The sequence below is a fragment of the Centruroides vittatus genome, unplaced genomic scaffold (assembly GCF_030686945.1).
Source record: "Centruroides vittatus isolate TY-2023 unplaced genomic scaffold, ASM3068694v2 contig_941, whole genome shotgun sequence".
Lineage (NCBI taxonomy): Eukaryota > Metazoa > Arthropoda > Arachnida > Scorpiones > Buthidae > Centruroides > Centruroides vittatus.
Window position 1 is genome coordinate 33,567 of NW_027122625.1, and position 20,009 is coordinate 53,575.

Consider the following 20,009-nt stretch of genomic DNA (forward strand, 5'->3'; position numbering starts at 1 on the left):
AAACTTTGGAAATTTTTGAAAGCCCAGTAGTTAAGCTTTAAAGAGGGTGAACAAAATCATGTAACACACACACACACACAAACATCCATACATACAGAAATTACACCCAAATATTTTTGCATTTCAACGTTTCAAGGTCCTGAGTCCAAAAATATAAAGATCTGAGAGGGAATAATTTTTTTGACCAAGCACCACACTTTTCTTCTGTTATATAGCAGCTGGAAAAGTAAAAATCTTACCATAAACTAATAAAAACAATAATTTGTATATAAAGAAAACAGTACAAAAAGAAAATACAACACTATATTTATTAGCACTAAATTACAAAATTTGGCAAATAAATAAAACAAACTGTTAAAATATATAAAATTTGGGTAACATTTACAAAATATTTCTTTTTAAATAAAATGAGACTACAGATAGTTGTACTTTATACCAAAAAATGTTAATAAACAAATGAAAACAAAGTTTCATAAACTAATTATAAAACTTGTCACAAAATATAGAATTTAATACTTTTAAATTTGTGATATGTTGAAAATTAATTATAATTAACATGATAAAGCTTCAAAATTTCTTTTAAGTATTAAAATTTTATTGGTATATATAAATGCTTAATAAATAACATATTTTTATAATTATACTTAATGCATGTGTGTATATATATATAAACATAATTTGTGTGGTCTTTAATTTCAAAATTTAACATAGCTTGTATTTGCATTAGTAATAAGTATTGTCATAATCTCTCAGTTGAACGTATAGACAACAGGAGAAGATCATACCTATAATCTAGGAAAAAAACAAAAGTTAATTTGTAAATCAAACAAAATTTGAAATATTAAAATTAATTAATCTGAAATTTTAATTCTAGGAATTATGAAGAGTCCTAAATGGCACTATAATGCCTCTTCGTAATTTCTTAAGTTTAATTTGTTGGTACACTGATCCCCATGTTTGTGAATAATTGGGACCTCGTAATCCTTCTCGAACATTGAGTTCTATTTTCAATGTTAAATTTGTAATTTGTTCCAAGACAAATTTGTATTGTATGAATGAGTGAATGCAGTAATTTTTTAGCATTATGCCTGTTTGAACATCCTGTTTATGGTAGTACAGTTCATAATCTCCCATTTCCCAAAAGGTCAAAGTTGAAATTTTGCTGCATAAATTTCCAATCACAAATGATCAAATTCCCAAACACTAATGTCCACGAACATCGAGAGTATAGTGTAGTTTATTTTCATTGATTCCCAGCTCTGTCGTATGCGAGGCTGTTTGAAAAGTTCTAGAAATGGCCAAAAATATACTGAAAAACTAATCTTTTCATATACTTCTGTTCTTCAATGCATATATTCCATTTTCTTGTGTGTGTCTCTAAAAAAATTGATTTTAGCAGAAGTATTTAGATTCTGAATGCATTCAACATTATACTTTCCATTTAATTTATTCTTCAGTTTATGAGGAAAAAATGTCATTAGTTGTTAATGCTGAAATACTGTATTTTACTAAAATCTTTAAAAATTTAATAACTATGTTCCATTTAGAAAAAAATTTTTTTGAATAAAAATATCTTTCATACCAAGGAAAAAAAGCATGTACTGTACATATTTAAACTAATATTGGGTTGTTTGGAAAGTAATTTCGTTTTTTTATTACTAGAGGAATTAGATGTATTTTTACCAGCCAATTTTATTTTAAACTCACATTTTCATTATATACTTTGACAGCTGACATTTTAAGGCTTATTTGTAAAAAATTTTGTTTGATTCTGTACAATTGTTTTTTTTTTCGGTGACCCATCAAATATGGAAAATCGAAAGCATCATTTTCGGCATATTTTGCTTTTTTATAACTAAAAAACCAAAATGCTGTTCAAACAAGAAAAAAATTGTAATACATGTTTGGAGAAGATGTGTTGAGAGAAAGACAGTGCCAAAACTGGTTTACAAAATTGCGTTCTGGCAATTTTCATATCAAAGATACACCACATTCTGGATGGCCATTTGAAGCCAATGAAAACAAAATAAACGTACTGATTGAAGCAATCTGCCGTATAACAACACGTGAAATCACTAAGAGATTAAATCTGTTAAAGTGAACCATTTATTATTACTTAAAACGAATTGGTTTCGTTTCAAAGCTCGATATATGGGTTCCACATGTTATTAAAGAAAGATGCTCTCTCTATGGTGGGATTTTAAAGAAATTTGTTTTTGAGTTTTGACCAGACAATTTAACAATTGATTTGAAAGTGTACTGCCATCGAGTAAACAAATTGAGTAATATCATCAAACAGAAAAGGCCAGAATTGATCAACAAACAAACTGTAGTGTTTTACCATGATAATGCCAAATTTCACATAAGTTTGGTAACTTGTCAGAAACTGTTATAGCTTAGATGGGATATGTTATCACACCAACCATATTCGCCAGATCGGGCACACTCAGATTATTACTTGTTCTGGTCTATACAAATTTTTTTTTAACTGTAAGACATTTACTTGAAATGACAATGTCAAAAATCACTTGGATTAGTTTTTTGTAAACAACGATCAAAATTTTTATGAACGTGAAATCATGCTACTACCAGAAACAATGACAACAGGTATTTGACCAAAATGGTTAATATATAATTCAATAAAATATTTATTTATTATAAGAATATTGCATTTATTTTCCTATGGAAAAAACAAAATTACTTTCTGAACAACCCAATAATATAACATGCTATGCAAATTAAACAATCAGTATTTTTAAAAACATGTTTTACACTCATGAGAATGTTAGAAATAAATTTAATTTTATTTATATTTTAATGTTAAAGAATGTGCTACAGGATGAAATTCACATTTTTACCAACTAAAATATGTAAATATGAAATTCATCCATTTAAAGAATGCCTCAGTCATATTTAACCACTTAAAGTGACTAAATGTCCCGAATTAAGCATGACAGACCTACTTTAATATGTTATCCCAATTTTTAAACTGCTTCAGAAAATGTCCCACTTTTGGACTGTTTCATAACAGCTGCCATTCATTGAATGAATTGTAAAGCAAAGACTAATTGCAAATAAGGTTATAGCATCAGGGTTAGAAATTAAGAATATCTGCTAGTTGTCCAGCAGGCAACCAGCTCTAGACTTCTGGTTGTTCTGTAACAAAACATGTTGTGCAAACTGCAGGGCTCAATTTTTTTTTATAAACCACTAATGTATAATAAAGCTTTTTATTCTTTGCACACTATACAGCCATTTATTAGGTCTACACAAATAATAAAGAAAATCAGGCAACCTACAAGGTGTTTGTTTACAGTAGGTGTCAACTTAGCATTTGAGTAGGCCTATAAATTCTTATTGGGTGTGTTCAAAATTTGTCAAAAAAAATTTTTAGTGAAGTAAAATTGCATTTAAAAACTCAAATAAAAAAGAATTTGTGATTAAAAATAAAATTGTAATTAAATAAATAAAACTATATTTCCTTACTGAAGAGACAATATAAAATAAAATAAAATAATCAACCATTTCAACTTCATGGACGCTTAATGCATTTGAAAACGTTCTTAGGATTAAAGAATTTTTGCTGAAGTTGGAATGGTTGATTATTTTATTTTATTTTATTTTAAAATTGTAATTGATTACAGTAATAGAAATCACATTAGGGATCACATGTTAAAATTTAGTGTTAAGCCAATAACAGATATATCAAATCATAATCAATAGATGTTTATAATATCAATAGCACACGTTTATTAGTATTGGTTCGACCCCCCTGGCAACAACCCCCTCCAGAATTTTTAATATTAGTGCAATTATTATATTTACTATATTGAAAGTAGAGTTGATTATTATAATTAACAAATGCCAAATTACCGGTATACAGTATTTTATCAATATTTTTCTGTATTTATTGAAATTTATTGATTATTAATATAACTTACCAAATAACTCTTTATATCAAACAGTGGCCTAAATAAGGGGAGCAAAGGTGCACGTGCACCGGGTACCAACCTCGAAGGTACAAAAATGAACCCATAAAATTTTTTTTGTAGATAATATTGAATTGGGGATGCCAAAATTGTTCAGTATGGCTCTGGTATAAAGCCAATGTTGACATCAAAATTTTGGTTTAGCACAGCCCTACTAAAATTCTTTAAAAAGGTACACAAAACAACTAATTTATTGTTGAATAAAATTTATTATTCAATATTACATGTAAGTAAGATAAAAATATAAACAGATGAATGATCAATGAGTGCTGATTAATGAATTTATTATATTCATTAATCGGCACTCATTAATCATTAAAACAAAACTATTATTTATGATTTTTCTGTATTTGAAACACAATACAACTTTGTAAAAAGGTCTGGCAGAATTACAATTTAATAACAAGTAAAAATACATTACAGATGGATACTAGTCCTATCTTCATTGCTTGCCATGTCCAATCACCAGGAACAACTACTGTATTTCCATTGCAGAGACAACTTTTCTTTAGAGGTTATTCCTCTGCACAAAAATATGTAAAACAGTTTAAAATGTCCGCAGGTGACAGTCCCAACACAATTAAAAATATAATATTTCTTTGTTAAACTGTTTTACATATTTGTGCAGAGGCATAGCCTCTAAAGAAAGGTTGTCTCTGCAATGGAAATAGTTGTTCTTAGTGATTGGACATGGCAAGCAGTGAAGATAAGACTAGTATCCATCTGTAATGTATTTTTACTTCTTATTAAAACAATACAACTTGTTCAGTTTGGAATGTGAATAAAACAAAAACTTGTCTATTTCAGAAAATTTATTGGTCCTAGCAAAAATAAGTCTTTTTCTTATATATTTTGTATAAAACCGAAAAACAAAATTAATTTAATGCTACAAAATATTTATCTCAACGATGAGTTTTTAACTTAGTAACACATTTTAGAAAATATCGTATTTTGATTTGAATCAAATTTATAATTTAAATGCAACAGAGAGTAAAATTGATGAATACATATAACATGAATGAATGATAATATAAATGAATAATATAATATAAAGTGATCAGACATCCTATATTGTAAGGAAATTGTATTTTAACCTCCTTTTTCATTGTCTTAATAATTTTTGTCAAGATATCAAAATGGCCCTTGTTTCAGGATTTCCAGAAATATGTCCTACATTTTGAAGAAATGGTCGATTTGAAAAAAAGTCTTCCTATCTAAGTAAACAATTGCCATCAGTTGTTATTTGTTATAGAGGTGAGACCATATATAAAATGTTTGGCATCCCGATCCTTCCAATTGGTGGTGTGTACTTTGCTATAGTTGCTATTGGACATCCCACCTTATGAGACAGGCAATTATCAGCAAACAAAAGCAGAAAACAGTATGCCAGTACAGTGTGTAAATATCACAGAATATACCTGCAATACAGCTTCAAGAAGTTTTATGAATTTTTGTGGGAAAACAAACCCACCACTGTGAAAGATACATTCCTCTAAAAAGTACACAGTATGGACTATTAAGAGTCCTATCAGCATACGTATAAGTTAATAAATATAAAATTACTTATATAATGATCTTTGAAATATGTCATTTACTATTAAATTTGTTTTTCCTAGTTTTATCTACAACATATGTAAATGGTCAATAAGAAAAATGGGCCCAGACATGAGAATAGAAGGAGAGGGCACTTGGCTGTCCTGTATTGGTTGTATCAAAATAGAGCCAGTTATTTTTTTCTTTGAATGTATATTATTATTTATAAAGTTTATTATTATGATTATACTTATTTATAATATAGTTTAGAATCTGAATTTTATTTATAAACTGTTATGACAAAAGAAATCATCTCAAAGGTCAGACCTTCAGCATGACACTGATCATTCAAATATAAAAACTACCACCATTCACACAAAAAATTAATTTAATATAACTTCTAAATATTTTAAAACATAATTTAAAACTGCAATTGATCGATTACAAGTTTAAATGTACAAAATGAAAAGTGTTAATACAGACGTAAGCATAAATAAGTTTTAAATATACTGTAAACAAATATAAGTTTAATTTGTTTGCATCTATTTGTTAATTCACTGCTAAATTGCATATCTAACCATTACATAATAAAATAGTATTTTAACTTCACCAGCTTTGTGTAGACCTGGCATGTAAGTGAGAAAACCATTACTAATGTTTTCAGTTTACATATAAGACCTTCAAATACATTTTTTTCAAAATCAAATCTTTCTGATACTGGCATTTTGATTGGAATGCATAGAAGACCCTCTGATGTGTTTGAATTATAATTTTTTTTCCTTCTTTTAAATTTTCTCTTTGAACTTGTTGGAGTGTCTTCTACACATTCCAATCTAGAATGCCAGAACCAGAAAGATTCAATTTTGAAAAAATCTTATTGATTAATTCTTATTAAAAAATTAGTGTAAAAAACTTTTGTTTGAATTATTTTTGTTCTATACCAATAATAAGAATCTTAATCTTATAGTTTTGAAATACACTTTTGATTGATCAGTGTTGTTCTTAAGGTCTGATCTGACAATGGGAATCATCTTTAAAAAGTTTCATCAAATAAATTGACTCTGAACTTTGATTACTGATGCCATTTTATATCATAAGATATCACTGCTAACAACAAAGAATATCGCTTATACTTTAAGTTTTTCTTAATTATATAGAAATATTTTTAAGTAACTAATCAAGGATAGATTTATTGACTTATCAAAAGATACAGAGAATATGATAAATTTATCATAATTTTAAGTAGCTATCTGAAGAAACTCAAAACATTTATGTATAAACAATGCTTCAGAATCCTGTACAAATATTAGTAAAACATTTTGTATTTTATTATTACATTTAAGTTAAATATTTTTTATATTGCACTAATTTAAATTTTGTTAAAATCAGAAACTGACTACACACTAGCACCAATTAAAATAGTTAAAAGAAAATTATTAATTATTCTAGAATTAGAATTTTAATAATTCGAATATTATTTTTATGCTAATTTGCAATTAATTATAACAACCATCAATTATTTTTTATAATTTGTTTATATTTAATTTCATTAAAGTGTGATTTCCTCATGCCCTTCATCTGATAAAAGTATCAGTTAATGTTACCCTGGGTGCCAAGATGGAGGTTCGTCTCTGATTCCAGCAAGGAAACAGTGGGACGCACGTTCTAACCTAACCTAACCTATTCTAATAATTTGGTTTCTAATAATTATGGTAATTCATTAGAATAGGTTAGGTTAGGTTAGAACGTGCGTCCCACTGTTTCCTTGCTGGAATCAGAGATGAGCCACCATCTTGGCACCTAAGGTAACATTAACCAAAGTATCTAAGAATGAAGTATTTGAAAATAATTTTATAATAAATTTATACTAATGATTAATAACATGACCAAGATGGTGGAATTTTTAAAAATTTAACAAAAATTGAAGAAACACTAAATATTTTCATACTTTGTCATTATTAAACACTGCTGGAACAGTGTGAAGAACTTAATGGTTCTTCAATCTTTGTGATATTTTATATTATATTTTTATATTATATAAATTATAAATTATATTTTTCATCTAAAAATATATTTTTCATCTAAAAAATATTAAGACAATAAACTTAATGATCCTGTTATTATTTTTTTTAAATATTTGTTTAATCAGCAAACTTACCTGAACTAAGCAAATTCCTAATCCAACTGCGCCAAGAACAATTAAATTGTCTTTGATCTGAGCTGCTAAAGCTGTAGCACAACCCTAAAATTAAACAATTGCAAAATATATTTTACTTGTATTAACTTGTACTTTATTCAACATTACAATTTTCTATTTTCATGTAATATTAATATGAAAAAAGTTGAAGTTTTATTTTTTTTGTATTTAAATATAATTTTATTCACACAGTACTAAAATTAAGATATTTAAAATAATAATTCTTAGATAATATAAAGCAGAAGAATAAAGACTCCATATAATTTTAATTTTAGGAGTCAAAGCTTTATTGGATAAAACACTTTATACAATAAAGCTCTGACTCTTAAAATTTGTAGTGTTTGTGCTTCTCCTGATAACAGAAATACAGAACTGCTTTATTTTCTCAAACAAACAAAAAATATGTTTCACAATTATTCTCTTTTATTTTTTTTTTTATAACATTAAAAAAGATATTAAACAGAATTTATATTCATGAATTCAGTTCTTAAGTAACAATGGAAAGCTTTTTTTTTTAAAGAAATATACATTTGAATTAACCTAACCTTCAATTTACATGGTAGATTAGTTCTGCAAAAGTTATGTAAACTGTACTTAACATTTATATAGAAAATAGGTTCCAAGTGCCCATATTTCCAATATAAGTGCAAATCTGTTTACCCAATTTCAATTTACGTACAAATTTTCCAGATCAATCCATTGTGCTGGTAAATCAAGGGTTAATTGTAAAGATTGGTTTGTGGATACTATTGACTGATTTGTTAATATAGTAGCATCCAAATTTCTAAATTGTAATTTGTGGATTAATATACAAGTATATAAAACATATTCTGTAATGAACTAAATTTTCCATTTGATAAAAATTTCTCTGAAGTTTTTTATCATTTATTATATAAAAATAAATTCATGAATATGAATTATACTTTTTTAATATCTAATTTTAATGAGTATTACCAGCATAATAAAAAATACAATCAAGAAGTATTATCAGTTAATAAAAATTCAACAACCTATAACTTGTGATATATATAAATTTAAAAGACTATTATATGGGGTTCTTCAAAAAGATGTTCACACCTCCATATAACAGGGGTAGTAGGGTTGCACTTTTTGGAACTTCACAACTAGGTGACTTCTTGTATATGATGTGAAACTATACAGAAGACAACTGCCACTAAAAATCAAACATAACACTAGTACGGAAGTGACTTGTTAACATTTTTTTGAAGCACCTCATATATTAATATAGTAGATTGATTTTATGATCAGTCAAATACTAACACGATGATATGCATTTGATGGATGAGTTCTGACTCCACAATTAAGGGTCTCTGTTATACAACAGCTATCAGGCACTTTATGACCGTCGTCATTCTCTGCTAACCACAGACTATACTTCCAATCTTTATAGCTTTCTGCTCCACAACAATTATACTGAAAAATGATTTATCATTATTGTTAATTATAGAAGAAAACAACTGAAGCTTAAAAATATTATAACAGTATTAAATATTAAATATTTAAAAAATTTATTTTGTGTAAGGAGCTAAACTTATTACATTAATGTATTGTGCCTAATAATTCAATTTTAATGATCTTCTCAATATCATGACTTTTAATAATTATAGTAAATAATGAACATGTCAAGTTCATATTTATAAAAAGGTTGGCTAATTCAAATATTTTGCTTAATAAGCATTACTTTAAAATTTATTTAATGATTATAAAATTTATAAAAATATATATCTCCTAATTATTTCTCTAGTAACTGATTGTAAAGATGTATACCATAGTAATTGTTTTTTTGGTGTAATGTTTACATCAATCCTTCAGAGGCCTCCATGTGTAAATAACTGTGTATACCTCCATGTGTATATGGCTAGATTTGATTATAGAAAAAATAGAAAAAAGTTGGAATTTATTGTTTGTTTAATTGTGATGTCTTCATGGTTGCTTTAACCATTAAACATATATTTTACTTTGTTATCTTTATAAAAACACCAACTGAAGAGGGACTCTGAAAGAGTCTGAAATGCATTTTGGGTGGTGTATACTGTATTGTATACATTTTAGACTCAATCATTGTAAAATTTCTTTATTCTTTTGTAAACTTAGATATAAAATAAACTAAAGAAATTTTTTTCAATATCATATTCACTGGTGTGGCAAATCCTAAAATTTAAGTCACTGGTTAGGTTATAACAAAAAGTTAAAAATATATATTTAATTAATAAAATCATTTTTTTACCAAATATATTTATTATATTCTATTTTCAAGTTTGACATACTTTTCTTTGCAAGTCATCTATTGCATCAGTTTTTGCTTGATCATATTTATAATCAGATATAAAAGTCGAATTTAATGTATTTTGTAGTTCTGACCAAACCTGAAAAATACAGAAATTTTATTGATACATAAAAATTTTTATTTAACTAATTTTTTTATAACAAAAAACTTTCAAACAATTTATCTTAAAATATTAAATATTTGTTTCATTATTAAATTTATTCTAGATAAAATTATCAATGTATATGTATTTATTTACACAGTTTATCTTATTTTGTTTGTTTTTGCCGATAAATGATGTATTAATATATAATATCAACTGACAAGATAAATAATAATATTTTGTTTAAAAAAATATAATAAAATTATAATTTCTAAATTTTAAAACTATAGACTTACTTGTTCTTCGTAGATATAAGCAATAACGCCGGCAACAGCTTCAAGAAGGAATATTAAAAGAAGAAGAAATGTATACTAAACAAAAAATTAAAATGTCATTAAAAAGAAATCTAAATGATAAGATAAAATATAAGCAGTCAAGAAAAATACTCACAGCAAGAATACAACAACGGTCTTCTTTACAGAGTCCAACGCATCCCAAGATCGATACCAAAAACACGATAATTCCGGCCGTTATCAAAATGTATGCTGTGGCTGCGTAAGTACTAGTATTCAGAATACTAAAATAATGCTGCTTTGCAATCACAGTCCATAGTCCGACACTAAACACGGCACAACCAGTCAACTAGAAATTTAGTTTCGAAAGGATTTATTATCATAGTATTTATTAATTTATCTAAATTGTTTAAAATTAATTACTTTTTAAATTTTACTTAAAAACAATACAGTACAAAAATATACATTAGATAATCGAGAGATTAGTATTGATTTATAACCTTAGCACATTCATTGATTTATATTAAAATGTTGAAAACAGCTTTTAAAGAAGCGAGTTTTCCAATTGTGTAGATTACATAATAGCCCACTCTCAATCTTGGCCATTTTCCAAACAGTATCTTGTCCAACACAAACATTTTCTATAACCTGTTTTTTTTTCTTGTATAATTTATTACAGTATTTTTTTCTATTTTTGACTTCAAAACTTTTGAAATAATTAATAGAAATAACTTCATAAATTAAATTTAATTGGGTGACTATTACTAAAGTGCTTACAACAAAAAAAATCAAGAACCTATCATTCCATATCTATCTTATTTATAGGTCATTTTTTTCATTTGTTGTAATTCTTAGCATTTATTTAAAAACAGGAATTAAAAAAGATTGAAGTTTTACATCTTTATTAATTTTATTTCTTTTATTTCCTTTCCACAAACTGATTTTTCAAAATAAAGAACAGTTGTATAAGTATTTATTTATTATCTGTAATACTATAATTACTGTATGTTTTAGTAATAGATACTATTGTTCCTGTAGCAGGATACTGCACCTACTTTCACACCAAAGTGGGTGTTTCTTGACATATTAAGACTGGTTTTAGGGCGAGTTTTAATGCTAACACTCTGACATCCTGGCTGGAAATAGTTCTGCTGGATAACTAACTGTATATTTATACGATGACAGAATAGCAAATGCTGTTAACTGTTATTTTTAAAGTTTTGTTAAAGGCAATAGACACCCTTCCTGTTTTAAAACATGTCAAAGTATACATAATAAATTAGCATATTTCACAGACAAAATATGGTTTTCCTGTATTAATTTTTATAAAAGTTCTTAAAACTTAATTTTTTTTTTTTACTTACCAGAAAAATAAAATTGAAAATATGCAAAGCATATTTTAAAAACTGTACACTGCAGCAACCTTCATCTCTTTTTCGGTATGTTGCCATTATTATTTATTTTTATTTCCTTCTATTCCTGTCATACACAAAAAAAAATGAAAGCAAAACATATCCATTACTAATTTTAACTCTCCGCTTATGTTTACATGGTTATTTACTCAAACATTTCACCTTGAAATCGTTAAAGTTAGATCAAAATACATCTACGCATCAATTAACACGTGTTTTTCCTTACGTAGTATTAACGGAAGTTATTAAACTTGTTCGATTTAATTGCCATATTAAAACGGCGATTAAAATTTTAAAATGCGTATAATTGAGGTTATTATAGTTAAGGACGTTTAAATAACGCGAAAAACTATGTAATATGAGAATTTACAACTACATCTGGATGGCGGCAATTGGTTTAAGTAGAAAAAATCGAACAGTTGGTTGTGTCGGGTGTATCCCAGACAATCGGAGACAAACAGATGGGGTCAGTGATCAGATAGATTGATCTCTTATCACGTTTCCGACCCGTTTCTCTTTATACTTTATCCGCCTTTTCCTCTCTATTTTTATTATTTTAAAACATATGTTTAAAACGCAAACGTATATTTTGCGATCGCGTTACGTAAATCGGAGTATTATCCGCATTCTTTACATTCCTTCGTTTTTTTTTTAAGCCACGCGGTTTTACCTGAACGGTCATCCTAATATGGTAACATGTTGATGATTTAAAGTAAACTCACATATTTTCCTACGAAGCAAACTACACCTTCAGCACATATTCCTTTTCCGATGGGTTTGCTGTTTCCAACACTACGAAACCAACGAGAGCATAGTCCTTGACACTCCACACATGAGAACTCAAGGACATCCAGTTGTTAATCAAACCACTTCTCACAGGCTAACTCAAGCAAAGGGAAACAGTAACTAGTTATATATACATACATATATATACACTGGCGCTAGTGTCTGCGAGGTTTTTTTCTTTGTTACTTTCGTTTCTTCCGTTAGTAAAATTGTATAGAAATACATTAGAGCTACATAAAAGAGTACCACTAAACTAACCGACAATTTAATGGGAATTTTGTGTTTTACATACACGTACAAGACAATTTAACTGTTTTTGCGCGCGTATAGAAATTAATTATTCGATTTATAGCAGGAGTTTTCAGGATGGGTTCATTTTAAAAATTAATACAAGAATTTTGTATTAGTTTAAAGACGATATCCCTTCATGTACTGTACACTGTCCTAAAATGGTAAAACCTGTTTAAAACGGAAACCTGCCTATACGAAAAAAAAAGAAACGGGGCGATTTTCTGTTATGTTTTACTATAAGCCAGAAACGTGTCTAACGCCTAAAAAAATGTTTTTGGTAACGGAGAAGATAACTTAAATAAAGTTAGTGTCAGCCTACAGCTCTGGGGAATCCGGGAACGAATCCGGACGGGTTGGGGAGGGCCTTACAAAACTCAGCAGGATTGCTGAGTTTACTAAGACCCTCTCAAACCTAGGTATTTATTCTAATGAACAGTCGCTGTCTGCTTTTTACTTTCTCTTTAAAATTTCTGAAATTTAGCAGGGATTGTGTATTAGCGGGATTGATGCTATTGAATTTTGGTAGTTAAAAGTCCAGGGATAATGGGAGTCGTGTGTCGTATCTCGAGTAGGGTCGAACTTAATGAAGTTTTTATACGTTATTAACATTTAACATTTTTTATAAAACCCATTCCTACCTTCAAAATTAAGCTTTTTGCCATTTTATAATAATTAATTACATAAAAAGTTTTTAGATAAAATATTTTAACAGATGACGCCACACGAGGTTTTAAATGTTGCAGGGAAAGTTAAGCAACTCAACCAAACCCACACTCAGCAGAATTATTACTGAAATCACCATCAAACACTTGGCTGTTGAGACACATTTATTTGCTATTCACTAACGTTTTTATAGCAAATATCACAACTAATGCATAGGCCATCCTCAGGCCAGTGGCGTAGCTACGGGGTGCGGTAGGTGCGTCCCGCACCGGGCCCCTGGAAAGCGATAGGCCCATGGAAGCCCCAAAATCACAGGAAGAAAAGACCCGAAAAATTTTTCACGGCAATCAGAGCAAAGCAAAATTTGGCATTTGGCTGCTCGAGCTGCTGGGCCCCTATTACACAGGAAAACCAGCAACTCAACTCTAATCTAGTTATACACTATATAAACCACTACACAAAAATATTTTAGTCCGTTTACGTAAACGAAACGAAAAATACCTAACGCATCATGTAATATATGTTGATGATTTGAATAAACATTAAATGTAATGTAATATATTGTTGATGGTCCAAATAAACGAAATGTAATCGTGTAGGTGCCGAGGTGGCGGAACGAAAAGGAGGTGAGAAAAAAACAAACGGAGCGACAGTCGCTCGAGAGAACCAGCCGGATGTAGAAGTATTTTAGTTGTGTTAATAAAGAGTTATTCGTATTATATTATCTGGTCAGTTGAGTCGTTTATAATACACATCATTCATCAAACGAAAGAAATACGCCTTGTTAACGCCCGCAATTTTGCTGGATCCTGTTTCGGAAGTGGACCTTGAAAACGCTCCGGAAGAAATCGACAAAAAAAAATTTGCTTTTGAACGAAAACGGTTTCAAGACTTCGTTGCTGTATCTTCGGAACTTAACCTGTTTTGTCAAGATGGACCAATGGAGCTTGTGAATTTTATTCATCGATACAAATTGATCGATTCGGTACCGAATATAGAAATCGTTCTTTGAATTTTCTTAACCAGATCCCGACCGATTTCAAACTGCGACAAGTTATTGCTGTGGTTTCTGAATAAAAGCATCAACAAAATGCAAAAAGAAGTTACTGCTTTATATGTAATTGAGAAAAACATTTTACTTTTCTGTTACACGATTTTTCTGATAAAATAATTGAACATGTTTGCGAACAAGGTAGAGATGGATACTTCCGGGTAGGAACCGTTTCAAACTCGGAACTACTAGGAATAATTCCGACCATATTATAACCATATGTTATTTTAGATTACCATTGTTATGTCTGTCACAAAATGTCGAGAAGATCGAATCGGGGGGAAATATAGACTTCTATGTTAAGAAAAAATATATATTTTTTTCTGGACTATACATACAAATGAGTCCGACTCCTTCTGTCCTTTCACACTCTTTGTAGCCTCAAATAAAAGGTCTGTTTCGCCGTGGATTTGTTATTGCCTCTACAAAGCGTGTGAAAGGACAGGAGTCGGACTCATTTGTATGTATAGTCCAGAAAGAAATATATATTTTTTCTTAATGTAAATTCGTTTTGGCAATTTTTTAATTTAATAGACTTCTATATTTTTCTTGGGGTCTTAGAAAATAGAGGTTTCAAGTCGACAACACAAATGACGTCACGAGCGTTTGTCATGCGCAGTTGTCCGGCGCCATCTTTGTGGTTTAAGTTTTATTTATGCTTACGTGCACTTTAACTGGAGTTGTTGTGTTGTTTATATTCGTCGCGAATATCACTATGGTAAACTGTTGTGTAATTAGGTGTAACTAGTTCACTCAAGAACAAAGGAACCTCATTTTTTAAAAAAAATTTCCGGCATTATTTGTCATCAAAGACCCCAAACTGAGGAGCTCTCGAGAATTAACCAGAAAAATTTCGATACGGATAAAGTGAATATCAATACAAGAGTTTGTCAGATACATTTCATTTCGGGTAAGCAATAACATTTGATTACTAGTTATCAATAAATAATTAGATAAACTTTTTCACGCGTATCATAAAATGTGTACAAGCCGGTTGCATAAATTCATTTGCTAATACCGACAAAATAAAGTTAAATTATTTTAACGACCACAGATTTCAGTTTAACTAGATAATGATTGTGTTCTACCTCTTTTTCATCTTTCAGTTTGTGTTTTCTTGACTTCTGCTTTTAATAAATATACAGTAGAGTTAATATTAAATCCTAGCAGTTATATTCTACAATTTGTAATTTGTATCTATAATTTGTACGTCTGTGGAGCCAATGATTGATTAACAATCTACGTCATTAGTGATGAGTCGGCCAGTATTCGCGCACCTTTAGGCGCTAAAAAAAGTAAACAATTATTCCAGTAGGGGATTTGTAAGTTTTGAGAAATTATAAGCCAGTTTGCAATGCACTATGGGATTGAAACGGGTATTCGCATGATCACGTAACATATTTGTAAATCTACACCACCTGGATCCACCCTTGCCAAAATATAAGTGGAAATAAATATAACAAGAAGAAAATTTCGAACTTTTTGATTTCAAATATGTGGAAATAAACACGTGTGCCAAACGTGTTCTCAAAATGTATGAGTCGATATCGCACCTATGATAATTTCGCAAGGCTAATGCCGAAAAAGTAAAGACGTGTCCACTCGTACCGTAAACTTGAGAGTGAAACAATGAAAGCTATAAGCGGGCCAGTGGCGCAACGGATAACGCGTCTGACTAGGGATCAGAAGATTCCAGGTTAGAATCCTGGCTGGCTCGGTTACTTATTAACTTTTTATTTTTTCATTTACTTTGTGCATTATCTTAAATATCGTCGCATATTTTATTTAGTTGTATAAATGGCTAAAATTCAGAACGAGTCGTTCGAGAACAATCGTACGTTCTTACTTCTTACTATTCTCTGGTAAAGATACGACTCTGCCGATGTTTGCGCGCACTTTCCTTCTGATGTTCGGAAGCCAGGCAATTACTCTCTGCCTAGTAATTGGAATGAAACCGGCAAATATTTTATAATAGTCCTTTCGCAAACCGAATCATTTGATATATAAAAATGTACTGTACGTATTCCTGCTTAAGAAAGTTCCTATCGGTGACGTAAAACAAATTAGAAAATTTGTTGAGTCTCGTCTAAAGTTCGTTAAAATTAATCGTCGCTGGTCACGAGTACGAAGGAGAAAATAAGAGAACGGCACGCTTTTTCTGGCATTAAAACCACTAATCGCTGGCAGTTGGATCTTGGTTTGAGCTCGACTAATGGACCGACCACAGAGTTTTCCGGGTTTTCTTAGCGTGTCTAACACCTAAATAGAGGCCTAAATAAAAAGTCATCTCAGGAGACATCCCATTTCCAAACCGCTCTCATGTCGCATTGCCTTATCTCATTTAACAAGGAAAAACGAATGAAAATACGAAAATCAATTGACGCAACATCAAAATACTTTAAAAAATCAAAACATTGAAATAAAAATTAAAAATAAAGATTTTATTAATTTCGGGATATTTTAGTAATTAAATTTAATCAAACACAACTAATTGCCAATTCATTCATTATAGAGCCAATGTTGAATTCTTAAGTGCGGCTCTTGCTAAAAGTGTTAATTTCTGTTTTTTTATTAATATTTTTACAATTTTATTTTTATAATCTTGTGAAAATATGTTTATTAAAAAAATTCAATATTTGTTTTATATTATATTTATATTATATAATAAAATCGCGCGCCTTACGATACTATCCGCCACGACAGTACAGAACTGCGGCTCCTGTGCATTTTGCAAAACCTACATTGCGGCTCCCACTGAACTCTTGCTTGCCCACCCCTGGTATATGCCGTTTAAAAAGGTAAATAAAGTAGATATTATGAATATTCGAATCTATCAAATCCTACAGAAAACGCAGCAAAATACATATAGTAATAGCATTCGCTGTTCTCAACTTTATTATCTGAACCCGATGCATCTTTTTTTTAATTAAGTAAAATATTTATTGTTACATGCATTATTATATACATTATATACAATACAATTTTAGTAATATAAATGATTACATACAAAAGTATTGACCCGACAATTATTCCTATGAAGGTGGTCTTTACGTAAACTGAATACGCCTGTGGTGAACGTAGACCTACACTAAAACACTATTCAAACAGTTTCCTCAACATATTTGTAGCGGTTACTACAGGCGATAATTTTTGTGTATGTGCACTGTCCTTAACGTGCACTGTTTACGGCGTGTTTAGGATTTATAAGAGTGAAGTCTTAGTTTATATTAACCTAGCACCAGTCAGAATTCCCTTTTTTTCCACGTCAATTTTCTTCCTTTGTCCCGTGGACACTAAGAGAACTTTTTCAAGCCCTTGGTGGATATGATCGGATGGCCGAGAGGTCAACCTAGCAGCCTACCGCTCTGAGAGACCCGGAGTCAGAAAATCCCCAAGAATTTTTCAAGTGGTGGTCCAGGTATGTCGGGCGTCTCTCATCACTCGGCCGCTCTATTGTGAGCATAGCCTAACAAGTAATGGGCTTGCTAAAACAGGCTCTCTTAGTGCCCTTAGGGCGGAAAGAGTTAAAATGAAGCCTTTTCTGGATTTGGTTAGGCTTACAATGAAGTAACTGGGTAATGAGGGATAGGATCCGACATATTCGGAATACACCAAATCTAAAAAAATTCTTAAGGTTTTTTGACCTACTCGGATTAAATTTCGTTCTTCCAGAGTACCGAATCCTATTTTTGTAAAACAGTACAGTGAAACCTCGCTTAACGAGAACCTCTTATAACGAATAATTTGCATAACGAGCAAAAACAAATTGTAAAATGACTCACTTAACGAGCGGCGTTTCGCATAACGAGTGACTAGGAAAGCGGAAGTTTCAGTTGTGCGCATGCTACATCAGTCTGATTAGCACTCGTTTGTGATGTCGCTTGTGATCACACACTTTCCAAAGTTGTGTTCAGATATTTTACATGAACAACCATAGCCCGTTACATAATAAACATGCCAAACGATATGCCAATTTTTGGGCTATGTAAAGGCTATAATTAAATATCAGAAATTACTATATTTCGATTTTTTTTTTTTTTTTTTTTTGTATTTTGCAAATCAAATTCTCATTTCAGGTTGGTTTATTTCGCGCTAGAAAGATAAAGATGGTTCACGCTCTTTAACAATGTATATTGTATAATTTTATTTGATTCTACATATACATATACATAAAATATTTGAGTATTTTTTCAGCAGGAAACGCATTATCGTATTTCACTCATGCCCATAGCTTTTGAGTGAAAGTTTTATTAGTATACATTAAGGACCTTGCTAGCCCCTGTTGCTCGGGGATTAGAATACAGCAACCGTATCCTCTGCGTATCGTAAAAGGCGATTAAAAGAGGTTGGCGTCAGGAAGGGCATCCGGCTGGAAAATTTTTCGGCTTCAAGAAATAATGAATAAGGATCTTGCGATGAGGCAGGATACAGCCCAAAGTATCCCGTGGGCGAATCCATCAGCCTACGACAAAAAGAAAGATGGAGATCCCGCTTCCTCTGCATTTGGGGTTATCCCAATAAATGATGGTCAAAGACCGGAGGATATGCAGCGGCAACGGAAAACTAAAAGAAAGAGAAGGGAAGGTCAAGAGAGAAGGACTCAATTGAGAGTGGGAACATGGAACGTAGGGAGTTTGACAGGGAAAGGAAGAGAATTGATTGATGTAATGATGAGGAGAAGGGTGAAGGTTCTATGTGTTCAGGAGACTAGATGGAAGGGCAGTGGTACAAGAGAGATGGGAGAAGGATTTAAGTTGTTCTTCACTGGAGAGAGTGGAAGGAATGGTGTGGGAATAATATTGGATGAGGAGTATAAAAAGAAAGTGATAGAGGTAGACAGGAAGAGTGAAAGATTAATGAGAATTAAAATGGTGATAGGAAAGATGATAGTGAATGTGGTGTCGGGATATACACCACAGGTGGGATGCTCTGAGGAGGAAAAGAGGGATTTTGAAGAAAGTCTCGAAGAGGTTCTGCGAAATGTAAGAAGTGAGGATATGCTGATTTTGGGAGGAGACTTAAATGGCCACGTGGGAAAGACCGCTGAGGGGTCAGAAGAGGTTCATGGTGGTAAAGGGTTTGGAGAGAGAAATGAAGCAGGGGAAAAGATCATTGAAATAGCAACAGCGTTTGATCTTAAAATTATGAACACTTGGTTCCTAAAGAAAGTAGAACACCTGATTACTTTCAAGAGTGGAGGAAATTGTAGCCAAATTGATTACTTCTTAATGTCAAAAAAGGATAGCAGGCTAGTACAGGACTGTAAGGTCATAGTAGGAGAGGCGGCTGTGAGACAGCATAGGCTCTTGGTAATGGACATAATGGTACAAGATAGACCTCCAAGAGAAAACAAAAAGTGCCGGGCTCGATTGAAGATATGGGAAATGAAAGGGGAGAATGTTAA

The 20,009-nt window shown here is 30.6% G+C and overlaps 1 protein-coding gene and 1 non-coding gene across 2 annotated transcripts; one reads left to right on the plus strand and one right to left on the minus strand.

Moving 5' to 3' along the window:
- Window positions 1-291: 291 nt before the first annotated feature.
- On the minus strand, window positions 292-12,724 carry LOC136985008 (CD151 antigen-like). Its single transcript, XM_067282175.1, has 8 exons — window positions 12,537-12,724; window positions 11,767-11,881; window positions 10,560-10,751; window positions 10,406-10,480; window positions 10,008-10,106; window positions 9,001-9,153; window positions 7,681-7,764; window positions 292-792 (listed from the first exon to the last, which is right to left on the minus strand). The coding sequence occupies exons 2-8, from the start codon at window positions 11,851-11,853 to the stop codon at window positions 724-726; spliced, it is 759 nt and encodes a 252-aa protein (XP_067138276.1). The 5' UTR covers window positions 11,854-11,881; window positions 12,537-12,724; the 3' UTR covers window positions 292-723.
- A 3,525-nt stretch (window positions 12,725-16,249) lies between these two features.
- Window positions 16,250-16,322, plus strand: TRNAP-AGG (transfer RNA proline (anticodon AGG)). Its single transcript has one exon. It is a non-coding gene; the product is annotated as a tRNA-Pro (tRNA).
- Window positions 16,323-20,009: the final 3,687 nt, after the last annotated feature.